Source organism: Xyrauchen texanus, chromosome 18, assembly GCF_025860055.1.
Source record: "Xyrauchen texanus isolate HMW12.3.18 chromosome 18, RBS_HiC_50CHRs, whole genome shotgun sequence".
NCBI classification, from domain to species: Eukaryota; Metazoa; Chordata; class Actinopteri; order Cypriniformes; family Catostomidae; genus Xyrauchen; species Xyrauchen texanus.
In genome coordinates this window covers 28361036-28380943 of record NC_068293.1, presented here as the reverse complement: position 1 = coordinate 28380943, position 19908 = coordinate 28361036, and the positions used below count along the sequence as shown (strand labels likewise).

The following is a 19908-nucleotide window of genomic DNA, read 5'->3' as shown; positions in this document are numbered from 1 at the left end:
GCAACTGTGTGATTAATTGTAGATTTAGTCACCATATTTGATCACCCATGTATGCACAGGCAAACTGCAAAGTGTCCATTCAGAATTAAAATTCTGTTACTATCTAATCATCAGAGAAGCCATCACGGCAGCTTTATATGGCCACTTGCATATGGATCACATAGGCATTTTAGTGAAGGCTTATACCATAGGTGGCTTTATATAGTAACAATATGCAAGTGTTTGTTGTATTCACAAACAGGTTGTATTGCTTTTTTTTGATCATCTTGGTTTGTGTAGTGTGTTTATATATATATTTTTTTTTTTTGATAAAGAGACGATTCTTAAAAGAAGATTGTAAAATATTCGAATGGCAGGGCATATGGCTCAGTAAATAATTTAATACATTTACAGGTTAAGCATGAATGCATAAAACAAAGAATATTGTGAAAAAAGAAACCGGTAATCTGGAGAGCCTATCAGAGATACCTTTGATATTCACCCCACTGCTCTCTACTGGTAACTTTGGGAATTGTTAAAGGTATTGTTCACCCCAAAATTAAAATTCTCTCATAATATACTCACCCTCATGATATCCCAGGTCTGTGTGACTTTCTTTCTTTACCAAGACACATTTGAAAAAATAAAAAAATAAATATCTCAGCTCAGTACAGTTGAAGACACCTTCAGAAGTTTAAATACACCTTAGCTAAATACATTTAAACTAAGTTTCACAATTCCTGACATTTAATCGTAGAAAACATTCACTTTCTTAGGTCAGTTAGGATCACTACTTTACTTTAAGAATGTGAAATGTCAGAATAATAGTAAAGGGAATGATTTATTTCAACTTAAGTTTGCATACAGTTTGTTAGTATCTGGTAAAATTGCCTTGAATTGTTTAACTTGGATCAAATATTTTGAATAGCCTTCCACAAGCTTCTCACAATAAGTTGCTGGAATTTTGGCCCATTCCTCAACACAGAACTGGTGTAACTGAGTCAGGTTTGTAGTCCTCCCTTGCTTGCACACACATTTAAATTCTGCCCACAAATCAGATTAAGGTCAGTGCTTTGTGATGGCCACTCCAATACCTTGTCCTCAAGCCATTTTGCCACAACTTTGGAGGTATGTTTTGGGTCATTGTCCATTTGGAAAACCCATTTACGCCTGAGCTTTAACTTCATGGCTGATGTCTTGAGATGTTGCTTCAATATATCCACATCATTTTCCACCCTTGTGATGTCATACATTTTGTGAAGTGCACCCTCCAGCAGCAAAGCACCCCCACAACATGATACTGCCACCCCATGCTTCACGGTTGAGATGTTGTTCTTCGGCTTGCAAGCCTTACCCTTTTTCCTCCAAACATAACGATTGGTCGTTATGGTCAAAAAGTTCCATATTTGTTTCATTAGAACAGAGGAAATTTCTGCAAAAGTAAGAGTGTGGACTTAAAAAAAACTGTATTCTGGCTTTTTATGGCAGTTTTGGAGCAGTGGCTTCTTCCTTGCTGAGCAGCCTTTCAGGCTATGTAAATATAGGAATCGTTTTACTGTGGATATAGATACTTGTCTACCTGTATCCTCCAGCATCTTCACAAGGTCCTTTGCTGTTGTTCTGGGATTGATTTGCACTTTCGCACCAAACTACATTCATCTCTATCTATCTCAATCTGTCTGTAAACAATTTTTGGAAAAATTACTTAAAGTAGATGTCCTAAACGACTTGCCAAAACTATAGTTTGCTAATAATAAACCTGAGGGGTTAAAAAATGAGTTTTAATGACTTCAACCTAAGTGCATGTAAACTTCTGACTTCAACTGTAGGTCCTTAAAATGCAAGTGGATGGTGATTCGACATTTGAAGCTTAAAAATAAAAAAATCACAGACAGTCAGCATAAACATCATCGATACAACTCCAGCAGTTAAATTAATGTCTTCTAAAGCAATACAATCACTTCTGGTGCAGAAAAAAAATCTATATAAGTACTTTTTAACTCTAAATAGTCCCTTCTGGTAAGCTTCACAAAAGGGTGGAGAGCATGTGGTCTCTTGTGTGATGTATTTGCATTAACATGTTATGGATGTAAACTCACGTTCTTCTCACGGTTGAGACATCCAGGATAAGCACACAAAGAGCACTGCTCATCCATGTGTCCCACAAGTGCCTCAGTTCTCATGTTTTTCACGTGCCAAAATGATTACGTCACATATGCATACCGCTAATGACCGAAAGCAATGATTTAGAGTAAAAAAAAAAAATACTTACATATTGATCTTTTTCACACGCGATTTTTGGAGCTTCAAATTATCACCATCCACTTGCATTTTAAGGACCTACTGAGCTGAGATATTATTCTAATTTTCTTCAAAAGTTGTGCTGAAGAAATTAAGTAATATTTTGTATATCATTAGGATGAGTAAATGATGAGAGAATTTTCATTTTTGGTTGAACTATCCCTTTAATTTGGTGTGATGCAAGGCTGACACTAAAAAAACAAAAAAAACTAAACAGTGAAGTAGACAAATGCTTGCACTGAAGTTTGCAAAGACCTTGCCTGATGCATTTCAAACAGTACTTAGCGCATTCCGTAAAATGCTATACAACTGAATCTGGATTCTTAGAAAATACATGGTAAAGGAAAAAGCCATTTTCTCTCATTTTTGCAAAGCTGTTGTACTAATCATTGACACTTGCAATTTAGCAGTTCATCTACAAGCAATCTCACAAATAAAGGAAATAACCTTCTTAAGACTTCCTCTGCATATTCTACAAAGTTGCAAGACCTCTAAAATGTGGTAGAGAGTATGTGAATTATAGAAAACAAAAGTGGCACAGTTAGAAATCCAGAGTTTTGTGCATGATTCAAAGCCACTTGATATAAGCCTACGCAAGTACAAGGGACCGTACCAGGCTAGCACTATCGGAAATGATATATTGCTCTTCTGTAAAAAAAAAAAAAAAATCCAGTAATAATAAATGACTGTGATTGTCGCATCCTGGCCAGCGCTGAAAAAGGTAACAAGTATCACGTGACAGCGTCGTCTATGCGCTGTTACAGTCGTGATCAGGACCTCTGGACAATAATTAACACCTGCTTAATTATACTGATAAACTTTAATAAAAACTAACCTTTCCGCCATCATTTACTCACCCTTGTCGTTCAAACCCGGTTTTACTTTTTTCATCCGTGAAACACCCGTGAGGGACGAGATGAAGGTGTTCGTGGCTTTCCAAGCTCCGAAAGCGCCATTAAGTAATCTAAAACACCCGTGCCTTATATTTAAATTTTTCTGAAGCCATATGACAGTGTTGTGTGAGGAACAGACCGAAATATAAGTGGTAATTCACCTTGTCACTCATTTGAAACTGGCGCGCACGCAAGAATGACCTTGTTTACAGGAGCACACCTGACTTCAACGCTTTGGGCAGTCAAGAGCTGCGCAAGCAGGATGCGCTGTGGTGCCAGGCGACAGTTTAACAAGACAGGAGAGAAGGCAGAGGAAAATAAATTGTGCACATCAGTTCTTAGGTGTATTAAAAAAAAACCTTAACTGATCACCAGGATATGTTGCATTTTTGTCTCCACCAGGCTTCTTAGTTCACTAAACCAGCAAGACATCCTGGTCAACCAGCTTCACTAAGTGCTGGAGAATAGTATGCCGATGCTGGTCCACCAGCTAGATCAGCACTAAACAAGCATAAACATGACTGGACAAAGATTGAAATACATGCTGGTCTCCACTGCCTTTCTGTTCATCTGTTTTATATAGGGATCAAATTCATTAAGTCTCAATTTAAATTGAAAATCTGCATTTGGGGAAACAGAAGATACAATGACCATAAATAACATTTTTGATATGTTGCTTTGTGTAATCTCATTTGCTTGTGTGTTGACCTGTAGTAAATGACAACCTCTGTTCCTCTCATCAAGAAATCACTGGTCCAAAGTCACCAATCAGTCATCAAAAGAACAACCCATTGATACATCTTAGCTGTGCCTGGCTGCTGATGTTCCACAAAGGTAAATGCAAGAAATTGTGCAACAACACTATTAATGGTCAGTCCCACTTTTGCCTTCATCACCATGTGAACTTGGCCAACATCTGCCTCAGGTGCAGCCCAGATAAGGCTTGGACCAGAATGACAACATGTACAGCCATTCCTTTCTGCATTTCTTCACATTGTAGATGTTGACTGAAAAGCAGCCATATTTTAGTAGAACACAAGGAAGATTCAGAAAGAAAAACCAGAAAACAATCTATTTATCCAAGTGAAGAATTTTTTCAGGCAGACACGAACATCCTGGACTCCAAACTTCAGAATGACAGGTAGCTGTAGAATAGCCTCCTCCATCGCCACCTGAATGGACCCTGTTAAGGTCTTCAGATGTGTGGAAATCATCATAATACTTTATCTCAGTTTTTCTTTTATCCTCTCTCACTTTCTCAGGGGCAGGGATGGCCATGTCTGTGTCCAGCCAGCTGAACACTATTTGGGGAGACCCAGCTCCCCCCTTATGTGTGTGGGTGTGTATGTGCAAGGATATGTGAGTTAGATGACCCAGTTCAGACCAGCATGTGTCTACGGCGGTGCAGGGCCAGATGGTCTGAACGGGAGAAGCTTCGGTCGCAGTCCCCACACTTAAAGGGTTTGACCCCTGTGTGTTTACGGTAATGTCGTGTCAACTCGTCAGAGCGGGCAAACTTCCATGTGCAGCCATCCCAGGTGCACTTGTATGGCTTCTCACCTGGTGGAGACAATGGAAGAGGGTGATATAGTCCATAAGCAGAAGGAATGGATGTTTACAGCAATAAATAGCCCTTAGTGAACAACACAAAAACACAATTCTAATATTGGAAATATTTAGGGGATAACTGTCAATAGGAACTCTCAAAAATGGATAAGTCATGGTTAAACAGGATCAAGACACTCAAATCAAATGAGACTGAAAATGTGTATAAATTGCATTTGTGTATTGACTAACCTGTGTGTGTCCTCCGGTGTGCCTTTAAGTGGGAGCTCTTGGTATAAACTTTATTACAGCCCGCAAAGTCACACCTGTGGATACGTCTCTTCTTGGAGTCTGGAGATTCAGGTGGCTGTGGCCGTCGAATGCTCTCAATACTGAATGGTGACATAGAACTGAATGAGAAACAGAAAGGAGATGTTTTAATCACACTGTACAGGACATAACAATGGTGAAGGGAGCAACGTCTATGTTTACTTGCACATACAGTAGTGGTTCACTGCTGCCATCATGTGGTAATATGATAGCACAGCATAACCATTTGTAGCAGGTGTTTCCATGTGTCAGTATGAAATCTATTAATTATCTTTATTATACAGAATACAGAAACATTTTGAAAACGAACCCCTGTAAAGCTTCCATGCATCCCCTTATATAATGGTGAACCTCATTATATTCAATTAATGCTTGTCATACATGTCCTCTGCTGTCTTCACTGATCCTGGAAACTATCATCTAAACCAACAGAGCAATATGAGAAAACAAAATATTAAAAATGCACACCTGATGAACGAAGCAGTGATTGTGTAAAATAAATAGACTGTTCAACACAAAATTATTCCAAAAACAACATGTAATTGTGCAATTAATTAGGTTAAATGTGTATAAACATTTCTAGCAAGGTAAATTACAAATGTTTATACAGTTACGCACAACTATAATGAAGTTACACTGGCACTGACTGAAGTTGAACCTAGCACATGGACAGCAACTAAAGAAGCACTTAAAGTAGTTTATGTTAAGTGCAGTTTTGGGAAGCACAATAAACCTTTGTAAAATTGCTTGTAGAAAAAAGATCAACATTTCGTTATTGTGGCCCAGGTCAGTCCAGAGCATTTTGCATTACAGTTTGGGAGTCAAAATTGTAAAAGTCGTTATGATCGCCTCTTATCTATTGAAATCAGAAATTAGCAACTGATGACAGCATAAAGATCTTTCCTTTATGAGCGAAAAGGTTTTTTAAAATAAAATTTTCGGCGGCCTTTGGACAAATTCCTTTTTAGCTCTGAAATTCACATTGCCTCTTTTCCCTTGTAATGATGACGAGCAGTTAATAGGATATTAGCCATTTTATTTGAATATTCTTTTGTCTCCCCTTCTGTTCAAATGGACAAAAATAAAATTAGATAAACTAACTAAAAATCAAAGAGGACTGATCATTCGTACAGTTTAGGCTAACAGCCTAATAAACAAATATAACAGACTTCTGCTGGTGTGAGCTTCGCTACAGAGTGATAAAGAGCTCAAGTTCAAACTTTCAATGATTTCATTTGTTTTTGGGGTTAAGAAACTGCAGGTCAGTGTATGAAGACTATGCACATGGGGCACATCTTATTTTGTGATTTGGTTATCTTTGATCTTTGTAGGCTATACTGTACGTGGCTATTAGCCTACCATCCATTATCTCTCTCTCTCTCTCTCTCTCTCTCTCTCTCTCTCTCTCTCTCTCTCTGAGTGCATGCGCGTGAGTGGCGAGTGAGTGGAAGCGTGGCTGTGAGAGCGTTTGTTAAGCTGATTTGCTTTCAAATAATCTTTAACCTTAGACCTTTTTTGTTTTTTCATAATTATCTTTTCTTTTTTCCCCTTGCTGGACAGTCATACTTACAGTAGTCAAGAGAGTTTGTTTGGTTTCGCTTGCACGGTTTTCTGTTCCCGTGCAAGGAACGCCAAATCTGTCACTCCGTAATGGGTGCAAATGTATACCAGAGCCCGGAGTAACCGTAGAGGAACTACTTAATAGTTATAGGAGAACAGGTCGGTTTTGAGAATATCTCTCTCTCTCTCTCTCTATATATATATATATATATATATATATACACACAGTATCTCACAAAAGTTAGTACACCCCCTCACATTTTTGTAAATATTTTATTATATCTTTCCATGTGACAACACTGAGGAAATTACACTTTGCTACAATGTAAATTAGTGAGTGCTCAGCTTGTGTAACAGTGTACATTTGCTGTCCCCTCAAAATAACTCAACACACAGCCATTAATGTCTATGCTGCTGGCAACAAAAGTGAGTACACCCCTAAGTGAAAATGTCCAAATTGGGCCCAAATTGTCAATATTTTGTGTGGCCACCATTATTTTCCAGCACTGCTTTAACCCTCTTGGGCATGGAGTTCACCAGAGCTTCACAGGTTGCCACTGGAGTCCTCTTCCACTCCTCCATGACGACATCACGGAGCTGGTTGATGTTAGAGACTTTGTGCTCCTCCACCTTCCGTTTGAGGATGCCCCACAGATGCTCAATAGGGTTTAGTTCTGGAGACATGCTTGGCCAGTCCATCACCTTCACCCTCAGCTTCTTTAGCAAGGCAGTGGTCATCATGGAAGTGTATTTGGGGTCGTTATCATGCGGGAATACTGCCCTGTGGCCCAGTCTCCGAAGGGAGGGGATCATGCTCTGCTTCAGTATGTCACAGTACATGTTGGCATTCATGGTTCCCTCAATGAACTGTAGCTCCCCAGTGCCGACAGCACTCATGCAGCCCCAGACCATGACACTCCCACCACCATGCTTGAATATAGGCAAGACACACTTGTCTTTGTACTCCTCACCTGGTTTCCGCCACACACACTTGACATAATCTGAACCAAATAAGTTTATCTTGGTCTCATCAGACCACAGGACATGGTTCCAGTAATCCATGTCCTTAGTCTGCTTGTTTTCAGCAAACTGTTTGCAGGCTTTCTTGTGCATCATCTTTAGAAAAGGCTTCCTTCTGGGACGACAGCCATGCAGACCAATTTGATGCAGTGTGCGGCATATGGTCTGAGCACTGACAGGCTGACCCCCCACCCCTTCAACCTCTGCAGCAATGCTGGCAGCACTCATACGCCTATTTCGCATATACCTCTGGATATGACGCTGAGCATGTGCATTCAACTTCTTTGGTCGACCATGGCGAGGCCTGTTCTGAGTGGAACCTGTCCTGTTAAACCGCTGTATGGTCTTGGCAACTGTGCTGCAGCTCAGTAGCAGGGTCTTGGCAATATTTTTATAGCCTAGGCCATCTTTATGTAGAGCAACAATTCTTTTTTTCAGATCCTTAGAGTTCTTTGCCATGAGGTGCCATGTTGAACTTCCAGTGACCAGTATGAGGGAGTGTGAGAGCGATGACACCAAATCTAACACACCTGCTCCCCATTCACACCTGAGACCTTGTAACACTAACAAGTCACATGACACCGGGGAGGGAAAATGGCTAATTGGGCCCAATTTGGACATTTTCACTTAGGGGTGTATTCACTTTTGTTGCCAGCGGTTTAGACATTAATGGCTATGTGTTGAGTTATTTTGAGGGGACAGCAAATTTACACTGTTATACAAGCTGTACACTCACTACTTTACATTGTAGCAAAGTGTCATTTCTTCATTGTTGTCACATGAAAAGATATAATCAAATATTTACAAAAATGTGAGGGGTGTACTCACTTTTGCGAGATACTATAGATATATATATGTATGTATCTAAACCAGGACCGTCTAAAAAGTCCACCAACTGCACTAAAATGTCATTGGTTGAAATGTGGTCGAAGTGGGGGTAGGGGGCTCTTTATTTAATCATTACATACTTATTACATTCCAATAGCCTACATATCAATATGAGATTTTTCCTTCACTTTTTTCCACACAGCAAATACGTGCATAGGCTACTGCGTACACCAGATGTTCCCATCAATGAGCAACTAATCGACAAATAACAGCACATTGCAGTTAAAGCACTAGCGCGTGAACAACAGTGGAGTGTACTACTGAGGTGTCTCGAAGAAGAATTTCATTTTGCAGTATTTTGGATGTGGGCGATTGCAACACCACAAGACTTTTTCCGATGCTCGAGACAGCGCCTTGGAGGTTCTGCATGGGGCAAAATATTGCTATAAATAATCGATATGAGGCAACCGTCTTCACGTATTTTCATGAATTTCTTTCAATGCAAATATTTAAAAACCTTGAAACTTGTTTTTCAATTTAAATGTGTAAGCAATGAATGTACCATCCTTGCAATTAAAATATGTATTTATTATTTAACTTTTATTTTAATATTTTATTCGTTAACTATGCTGTTCAGCCGTGACGTCAACTTGTAGGCGAACCCAGATAATTCGCCATGGGTTCCCTCTGGATTTTCCTATGGGGTTTTATAATGACAGTTTTGGATTTATGAGTAAAATAATTTATGTGGTTACCATTTTCTAACGATATGTGGACGTTTCTCAAACGTGAATTTTTTATTTGTATTTAATTTTTTCACGTTTGAGACATGACTGTGTGTAATTTATGTTTTAAATCCAAAACTCCCATTACAATCTCATAGGAAAATCCCATTGCGGGAGGAACCCATATAGAAAGATCTTCGGGGTTTGTGAACTACAACTATGCGATGGGAGAAAGTTGCCATCCATTGTTCCAGGGATGCAACTCTGCTTTACAGGCTCCACTTGGTTAGGATTAGGGTAGGGGTGGGGTTAGGGCATCTGCTGCCTGCCAGAAACAAACCATGGCAACTACAGTACAACCTTTTTGCCCTAACAAATTTCACAAATGCCCTGTGCTTTATCTATCACTAGATGGCGCTGTAACCCTACATTTTTGATGCATTTTGATTACACAAAGCAAATGGTGAAAGACCAAAATCATCAGATCTTTTTTCTTACAAAACGAGACATAATTTTTACAGAGCAGTGAAAGTTGCTTTTTCTATAGTTAGTTTGCTGTTAGTGAAATGCAAGTATTTGAAATTACGTACTGGTCTAATCTGGAAAATCGTATTCCAAATCAATATTAAATGGTATTATAGGATCACATGAACAAAACTGTACCCAATTAACATGCTGTTTGTTATGATTGCTGTGGGAAAATTTTATTATTTGACATTCCAGACGGTCTGGGCCTGTTTTCCATAAAGATTCTAAAGCTGCCTGGCTCTCATTGAAAGGATTTGTACAAGATATCAACCAATGAGCTTACTGAACTGTTGGAAAGGAGTGAAGAGCAGTGTGAGGACATGCTGTGTGAGTGTATGTGGGCATGTGTTTGAATGTGAGAGAGAAAGTATGAGAGTAAAAGTCATTTATTTCCATTTCCCCATCGGTAGAGATAGAGAAGTGGCTAATTATATTAGATTGTCCTCTCTCCCCTTCCCTTCTAAGATAATAAGAGCTCTTTGTCCCTTGCTTTGCTTAATGGCATGGGCTGGGCCTGGCAGTGAGGGCCAAGGGGGCGGAGCCAGACAACCCCTCCAGTGATCTGTCTCCACTGCACGCTGCCCACTTCCTGTTTCTTCCCTGCTCCTGGGATCACCTGTTGGTAAGTAAAGCCCTAGCAGAAATGAGTGATGTGTCAGAAATAATGCTGAACTCTCTTGTTGCCTAAAGCTAGCACACACAGAGAGAGAAAGAGTCCTATGAGGAGAGAAGTGAAATTGAGAAGAGGAGACAAAGAGAAGCTGAGAAAGAGGCAATGAGCCAAACAGGTTTTTTTTTGCTCTGAGAAATTACAAGAGAGTATGTGTGTGTGAGAGAGAGAGAGAGAGAGAGAGAGTGGCAGACAAAGACTGAGGGTGAATGCTTTATACTGTATAAACTTGAAAGTTGGTGGCGAGATAAAAATGAGGAGGGGTAATGTTGGAAGAGTGCTCAGAAGGAGTGGGGTAGCCCGAAGGGAGTGACAGGATTTACAGTGGAAAGACCTTCAACAGCAAGCTCTCACAGGATGTTTACAGTCTGATATATTTCAGAAGGGACTCCGTTGACATAAATAATGATACAGTAGTCTGACAAAAGCTAAATCTAAAATCTTTAAATATGAAAAAATGTACGTAGATGATGAGTTTGCAGATATATGGAGAAAAAAAATCATTCCAACTGTGCAAACTGAAGATTAAAAAGTTTATTATGGAATTTACATAAATAAACCTAGGCTTTATTCAAGCTGTCAAACCACAAAAATAAAAACTTTTTACTGAAAAATTGCCTTTTCATAATTTTAAAAGTCAATAATCTATGTCCCTTCATATTTGGGTCAAATTTAATGGAAAACTATACGATTGTCACGAAAGAAACGGCGGTGGCAGTGTGCTTACATTCATAGGAAACAATGATTTCAAATTGTAGGATGCTGTGTGTCGCCCGCCTGACGTGTCTGGTATCCCTTAAAAGAATAGAACACCCCAAAAAAAATAATTATCATAATTGAATCACCCTCATGCAGTCTTCTGCTGAACACAAACAAAGAATATCTCAGCTCAGTAGGTCCATTCAATGCAAGTGAATTGTGACCAAAACATTAAATCTCCAAAAAGAAAATAAAGGCAACATAATAGTTATCCATACTACTCCAGTGGTTAAATCAATGCTTCCTGCACCACTTTTCAACAGTGGCGCTCCAAGGTGTGGTGCGCTTGATTTGGTTTGGTTACATGCACTGAGCGTGTTATATTTACAGCAAATTCACTTTAATTGCCCAGTAGAAGTTCCTATAGAAATCTAAAACAACGTTCAAAGTTTGTTTACAATTTATTGTATGGATCTACAGAGCTGAGATATTCTTTTAAAAATCTTATTTTGTGTACTGCAGAAGAAGAGAGTCATACACATCTGGGATGGCATGTAAGTAAATGATGAGAGAATTAAAATCTTTGGGTGCTCTATCCCTTGTAAGATGACCTTCTGATTCTGTGCCTTTTGCACCCACTGCTCCTTTGAACATCCCAACCTTCACTTATCCCAGTATGATGAGGACAGCATGCAACGTTTTGTTCAAACTTATTGGCACATGTCTCTTTTTTCTAATGAATACCAGCACTGATCCAGCTGTGTCTGTCTTTATTTGCTGTCAAATAAAATATGCTAGTGCCATCACCTATAACAGTGCAAACTGCAAAGCTGTTTGTTGCTTAGATGATGCCTAGACCTTTAACCAGCTCTTATGGGAAGGCTCAGCTCTGTTGCTCAGAACCCTGTATAACCATTCCTGGCTTTGTGCTTTTGTCTCTGTGTGGAGGGGCTTAAGTTAGTGAATCTTCTTTTAGGGACATGATTCTGAAATGTGCTTCAAATCGAATTCACTCCTTTTGTCTTCGCATTCCTTCACCTCTGAATTGGGAATTCTACTGAGAACTCAGGGTATTCCCTTATATGCTCTCCGAAACATGTGTCACAACAAGACCAGCATCTCATCCAGGAACCCCACAAAGAAAAAACAGAGAGTAATGATGAACAAAAACCAGGGAGAGGTAGCTCAAGTACAGTTTGGGAAGATATTTCCATAGCGGTTTAGTTTTTCAGGACTGAGCATGGAGTCACAGAGTTTCTCTGAACCCAGCAAATTATCTTGAAATCCCTATTTAACAAAGAATAAATCCTGAAACATGTATGCACATACACATGGAATTCACATTGTTGTGTCAGAACCAAATTCATAGCACAACACAAGTGTGCATTAAATTATCAGTATTGCCACAAAGGGCGCACGCAAGCTTTAGCCTTTTCTTCAACTAAGTTTTCTCTGTCAGGTCCAATACTTTCATGTCAGAGCAACAGTTTGAATCTTTTGGAGCAAATTATTTTAACTGTCAGCATGTTTATAGCTAGCTAAACCTGAATAATAAACATCCTCTTTAATGGCACAGACATTTAAATGAACTCTATCAGCCCTTTGATTACTGAGGTTTGTTACTGCCACAAAAATGCACATTAAGTATGTATAACAGGTTTGTGCACTTGCAAAGCATTGGCCAAGTGCCTGCATTTGCATATGTGCCTAGAATATGTTTCTGTCCAATGAGGATTGAAATTGTGTGGTTATGTGCACATCTGTGCATATGTATCTGTACAAGCACACTCCTCAAGTGTCTAACTGAATGGCCCTGGAGATTCGAGAGACCCAAAAGAACCAGCCATGGCCTCTCTAACAGTAGTAAAGCCTATTTCCCTCAGTGATTCATGTATATTGCAAAGGGTTTTGTAAAGGGATATAAGGGAAAGAAGGAGGCGAGGACCGGCTTGACAATATAAATAATATTTTAATGAAAAACTTAAACAAACGACACAAACACACACATGACGGTCAGCTGCCTGTAAATGATCTCTCTCCGTCGCACCACCATCCGCAGTTGGCCTTTATCCCTCTCGGAGGCTTAATTAGCCCGATAAGGTACCGGATGTGTATAATCACGACCCGGCCCCGCCCTCTGCCCTGTCACAGACACTAAACCCATATAGATGCAGTTGTCACTCAAGATGCTCTCAGAAATTTGGAAGTTGGGCCTTTCTTGCAGAGTTTTAGACTGTTCATCAGATACGTGCTCTGAAACTGATACCTGCGACTTAACTCTGCAATCATTTATGTACAAATTACTGCAAATAATGGCATCTAATTTATATGCCAATAATGCAACTTTTTTGCCAAATGGTCATTTGAAGTCCAGAGCTGACAGTTATCTCTCTCCTAAATTGGTTGTCTGATGGTGAGTATGGTCTTATTGTGGAGTCATTTTGGGACAGACTTGACAGGGTTCTGACAGGTCTATGATCGGAGGGGGTTATTTTAGTCCCACGGGGCCACACGGAGCCAGCCAAACCTCTGCGTCCCCAAATTCACACTGCCAGAGTCGGGGGAGAACAGCAAGATATCATTCCTTATGTTGGACAGTATAGACTGTGCTTAATTTACAGACCATGCTTTCTAAACACGGGACACATCATCATTTTCTAGTTTGAGAATTGCACAAAAACACTGACCCAATTTAATGATAAAATACTTCATCAAACATTTATTTAATTCTAATGATACTTGCTAATTTGTTCTAATCCATTAAGTCCACTGTGCTATCGGTGTCATTCTTGTGGCTACATTGGCCGCAGAGTTATCTTATTTCATATGCTAGAATGAACACAGCTGCACACATGCCCTAATGCCCACATTTTTTATTCCACTTTCTCCTCTCTCTCTCTCTCTCTCTCTCTCTCTCTCTGTGTAAACAGCCAAATGCAGCTCTCCCAATAACACAATTACTGTAAACCTGGTTAAACTGTGTTCTAGTGTTCTACTGCACTGGGGGCCAAAGTTCTAGTACTGTTCGTCCACAGCATGCTCAGAGCAAAAGGAAACATTTACACTGTGTCAGTGCAGGAGCTCCGACATACAGAAGAATACTGGAATATTTTCCAAACCATTTGCCTAAATAACAGGTGGATGACAGAGTGCTGGTAGGGTACTGGCTCATGCAAAAGGCTGGGTGTTTGGGAGAAATCTTAGGCTGTTTTTTACAGCCTACAGGCTTGAGTCTGCTCAGAGAGTCTTCTGGTTTTGATCATGTCACATTCTGTAATGGGAAGACTACCTCATCTGAGTGAAGACACATGAAATTGGGCTGTTTAAGAATGGGCGATGACAACTAGTGTTACCATAGACCAAAGAAACGCTTTGCAGTTTGCAAAAAGCTTGTCATGTGAGGTGTTTATTTTCAACTCTTTGATCCACTGACATGCATAAATGACACAGTTGACTAAATGTCAAAATGCCATGCAGAATCTTCAAATAACACGTGATCATTAGCTATGGTGTGCATAACCTGTCAACTCATTATTTTTTAGCAAAATCAAGATTGCCAGTCTACATATGCAGGAACTTGATTTTCAGATTATGCAACAGTAGGTGTGCTGTAGGCTCTGTGTGTTTGTGAGAGTGGGTCTTCAGAGAATACTCACTCCTGCACTGCTCGGGCTATAGACAAAGCTGTGGATCCTGTTTCATTAACACTGTCCAAGGTCACGTTTGGCAGGTCATCATCATCGCTGTCACTTTTGATTTGACTTGGCGACAGGCCATTGGGGTCTGTTTGTGCTGCCGCAGGGGGAGGAAAACAGAGGAGTAGGTTATTTACATGGCTATGATATGCATACTGACACATATCGTACCATATTAAAAGACCGACATGGGGGGAAAAAATATATAATAGCTTAGCAGTCTCCAAATATAGCAACTAAAAATGTGTAAAAGTATTGCACAGAAAATGTAAACAAAATTTTTACAGTATTTCACAAATATAACTAAGCCATTGAACACATATGTACAGTATAGCTTGAATGTATTTTATGGTGCTTTGGATAAAAGCGACTGCCAAATTTGTAAATGTTAATGATCCAGTGTACTTGAAGTGTTTCAAATACAGATTTGTGGAGGTGGATTTTGGACAAATGAGATTACGTGGTTCATTACATGTATCTCAGCAATTCCGAGGTGAAATGTCCACCGAGTGGTGCTAAAAGAGAGGTAAATTTACTCATAAACAGATTAAAATTTTTAAAGGTGGGGTATGTGATTTGCAAAACGGCCGGCAGATTTTGAAAATACACAACTCATAAGGTCCTACCTTCTCTCCTCCAACGCTGGCCCTGACTCCACCCATTCGAAAAACATGGACGCGCAATCATGCACGAGCGAAAACTCAGATGCGCGAGAGCGAGCCAGGCTAGCATAGGTTGGAGTTTCTGCATGACGTCACCATTTACCTGCTAAGACCGTCAACATGGCACAACATTCAGCGGTAAGTTGCACCAGATATTATTAACATTCAACAGTCACATAAATCATTAGTATTGTTAGAAAATTGATGTTTTTGAAATGTAAATATATATTGTATAAATATATATAAAATATATAAAAATATATTGGACGTCCTGGCTGTCACCGAAGTTTATGGCTAAATATAGGGCTGACCGATATAACATTATCAGATGAGATTGTTATGCGCATCTCGTCAGTAAAGCACATAACATAAAGTGCATTAATTGATTAGTAAATCGCCATCAGCTGCTTTCAGATGGAGTGTTGTATACTACACAGAGCCGTAGTTCACTAACAAGCTGGGCCGTGATAATGAAGGGTAAATTGCCCAGCTTGTCAGTGATGAACTACAGCTCTGTGTAGTAAATGCCGCTCCATCTGAAAGCAGCTGATGACGAACGGGACACGCGCGCCAGGGTGGTGGGGGGGGGGGCATGGTACGACCGTTTGATTGACACATTTTCTGTCCAATGATTCTAGATGGTCTTGAAAATGATTGGCTGGAGTTTTTCGAGTCCTGCCTGTTCCACAGATGATTAAATTGCTTAATTTTCATTTCAGTGCTTCTAATTTACAGCCAGTAAGTGGGTTAGGAATAGGATTTCAAGTTATTTTGAAAAAATGGTCAAAAAAGAAAATCACATACCCCACCTTTAAGTTAATGTTATATTGAGTTTTAAATCAACAAAATCTACTTCCCTACCCTAATTCTTGAACCAAAAGTGATAGTGTCAGAAAAAGCATACATTAGATAAAAAACGCAATAGCTGAAGCAACTATGTCATTTTGTGGTACTTCTATCACTTTTTCAGATTACTTGTCTACTGGCATGCCCTTCAGGACATATACCCCAGTCCTTTGCATTGCAATTGCAACGCTCAAGCAGTTGCTAGGCAGTTGACCCTTCACTAAGCCCCGCCTTAAATTAGCTTCTGACCAATACTGTCTTAGCAACTGCAGCCCTGCCGCCATTACTCTGACATGCGTTTGCCATTTTCCAATGACGGCCTATGGAAATAATGTGTTTGAGTACTTTTAAGTGGGATTTTATCAAAATAATAAAAAATTTAAAACACGATGTTGCCAGGTGACACGATTGTACAGTGTTTTTTTCTTTCTTTTCTTTTTTTTTAAATAATCTTTAAATAAATCTGGAGAAGAGCATGTTATGGATTAAAATGTGTCAGCTCTCATTCACAAAAGAGCATATAACATCTGCAACGACACCTACATATGCTCCAACGTAAATTAAAGATAATAAGTGAACATTAATTAATTTATGTATTTATTAAATTCATAGTGAATCTCTAGTAAATGAAGAGTTCACAGCATCAAAATTACTGTGTTATGAAATGTTATAAACAGCTCTGTTCACTTACGCTAATGTTATTAGATGTGCGATCACTATCAAATTACGTTTTTCTCTTTTTAAGTGACAGTTATATTCGTTTGCCTTGATTCTGATTCACAGTCTCCACCGTTTTTAATCAAAATACTGTGTAATTTAACCATTTATTTTAGAAAAAAACCTACTGATAATTATGCATTTCAATGTCACTCTTCATTCCAGCCCACGTAAAAATATTATCCATTTAGTATTTGTGAACTGATAATCTGTCATTTTACTTTTGATTTGGGTGAAAGGGAATAAATGTAATTGTTGTTTTAGCACCTCTAGTATTCAATTTACCAGGAAACTGCCATGTAAAAATAATTTTGAAAATTCAGGTGTAGTATATGTTTCTAGGAGACCGATTAGGCTGATTAGGACAAAAAACTTAATTACCTTAGAAGAAATAGGATTTATCACTTGATGCTTCATGTTGCAAATGGTTAGGATATGATGTAATGCAAGAAATATTTAAAAAGTGTATGATCCAACTCAGGTGTGCACCTGTTTGTTCACGTGCAAGCATGTATGTACAGTATGCCATCTATCAGGTTATTAATTCAAAAACACCTGTGTATGTCTTGTCATATGCCAGTGTCTTAGATTCGCAGTCACAGAACACCAGTCTCTGATTGCAGTATCTCTTTCCTCACAGAAAAAGGCCAGCATTTTCCCTGACTGCAAACTTTGTTAGCACTATGTGGGTTAGCCTAGTCTGAATCGCTATGGCTTTAATTCACTGCTCTCTCAGCAGTCTGTCAGACCTGATCCCAGATCAGAGGTGTTCATGCTGTCTCCTAATCAGCCTAAGGCGGTGTGCCCTCCAGGCATGTCACCAGCTCAGGCGATTAACACACTATCACACACTTCCCCACCCAGAGAGCGTCTAAAAAATACAGCACTACGCTGCCACTCACCCTTATCTCCAGGATGGTGGACATGACTATGCTGACAGTTAATGAATTTCTGTATGGTTGACTGGTATTTACAAACATTTATAACTATTGTTTCAAACAGTATATTGATACTTGGCTGTAATTTAACTCAGATTCGAAGTTTCTTATAGTTTCAAGCATGAGTTAAATCAGAGGTTTTGCTTCTTTGGATATCAAATTACAAACCAACACAATACTAAACCAATGTTAAATGTAGTCTCTGTCATTTTTTTTTTATTGTTTTCAAGCATGAGGGCATGTCACGCTAACTGCTCATGTTGGCATCTGCCTTATTTGGCTAGCTTCTTAGTGACCGATGAATTTGTGCCAAAGAGCTGTAGAGTTTGATTGGACACACCTCCTTTGACATCAACAACAAAAGATATGGGAAGCATTTACTTCTTCTCCCTTTATAAAAATGGTATAAGTCTGTTTAATTTACTTTCCTAAAAGCACAATTATTATTATTTTTGCAGATTATCATTTGCATTTTACAATGTTTTTTCCCCCTCCTGTCCAAAAGATGTGTAACTCACTGGTCAATAACCAGTTGATAACATAACATAAGACCTATTCCTCATTAAGTCATAAGCAACAAAAACTTCTTTCATTGCAAACAAAGTTCCTTATTTTTCTATGTCTTTTGCAAGGGTAATTTTAACATTCACTTCAGAGTGCCACAAACATTCAGCAGAAACGATGGTAAGGATTGCAACGAAAGAATAATTGAATGCATTATAGGGGCCTGGCTCTCCTCCTCTATTCTGTCCACTTAGACGAGACACAAATCAGTTTTAGCATACACTTGGCCATACACTTGTATGTAGAGTAAACCAAATCAATACACAGTACTAACTTCTGCATTGCCCACAAGAACTAGTGGTGGGCTACTAGTCAATATTCAAACATACCTTGAATACCTTGGATACTGTTGGTATTCTCTTGATACAGTGATGAAAGAAGAAAACTATTAAACCTCTTAAAATGTTTCTATTTTTCTTTCTCTGTATTTATAATCGTGTCATACCCTTTCATGTGATTCTGAAATCTAAATATACTTTTGACTATGCACAGTATAGGAAGATCTTGTAGTAGATAGTAACCACAAAGCAATCTGGCTCCACCTCTGCAAAGTGTTCTCCACAATTATCTATCCATTCTAACTACAAAGCTGGGCTGTATATTCCTAAAAATGTCCATATAAAGGCAATGACAAAAGCGGAGTTCATAAGAGGTAGTGAAGCAAACCCCATGATTTCTTTCTTCTGTTGTTTCCAGCCATTGCCTGTTTCCATGGTAACTCTGCCGGAGACAGAGCTGTGGAGAAAGGCACACCCACTCCCACCTCCCCCTGGCAACCTGTACACAAGTAAATGCTTGGAAGGGAAAGTGTACAGTGTCCATTGTGTATCCAGTTGTCACTGCCCATGACGAAAGCATACGCAAATTACCAGAAAGTGTCAAAATATTACATTTACATTTATCCATTTGGCAATTGCCTATTGCTGCACTCAAAGTATGACCACTGACATACGAGAAGTTTCATACAACAGTGGTAAATTGTAACAGTCCAGCATGAATCTCACATCTTGATCATATCATAGTCGGTTGCTCTGTGGACCCCACCCAGGCCTGACCCCATTTCCTCTGAGCTGCTTCAGAGCTCTCTGGGTGGAGTCCATGTTTCTATGTGCCTGACTACTCACACTGCCACCCATCTTCATTGTCTGCCCCACCCAATTATGCAAACCTTGTTTTTTCTCTCTTTCCTCCCCTCCAGCTGAGAGACACACAATTTTTAAATCCTTCTTCTCCTTGCAGGATGCCCAACCCAGCCAACCATTTGGGACAGACACCATTCCCAGATAAACAAAAAGTTAGCAACAAACAGCTCCCTTGTGCCCTCTGCTTGGTCTGAACAGCATTTGATAGAAGCACCCATAGTGCCAGAGCATAAAAACCTCCCTACAGGAAACCATCAATCTGGAGA

At 39.4% G+C, this 19908-nt stretch overlaps 1 protein-coding gene across 4 annotated transcripts in view; it reads right to left on the bottom strand.

The window, feature by feature from the left end:
* Positions 1-285: 285 nt before the first annotated feature.
* Positions 286-19908, bottom strand: part of LOC127658960 (Krueppel-like factor 12) — a 61505-nt gene continuing 41882 nt past the window's right edge. For all 4 annotated transcript variants that reach the window (XM_052148541.1, XM_052148542.1, XM_052148543.1 and 1 more), the window contains 3 exons: positions 14735-14870; positions 4971-5128; positions 286-4733 (listed from right to left, as the gene is read on the bottom strand). In XM_052148541.1, coding sequence (XP_052004501.1) covers positions 4552-4733; positions 4971-5128; positions 14735-14870 — 476 coding nt within the window. In that variant the 3' untranslated portion in view covers positions 286-4551. The remainder of the gene's footprint in view (positions 4734-4970; positions 5129-14734; positions 14871-19908) is intronic.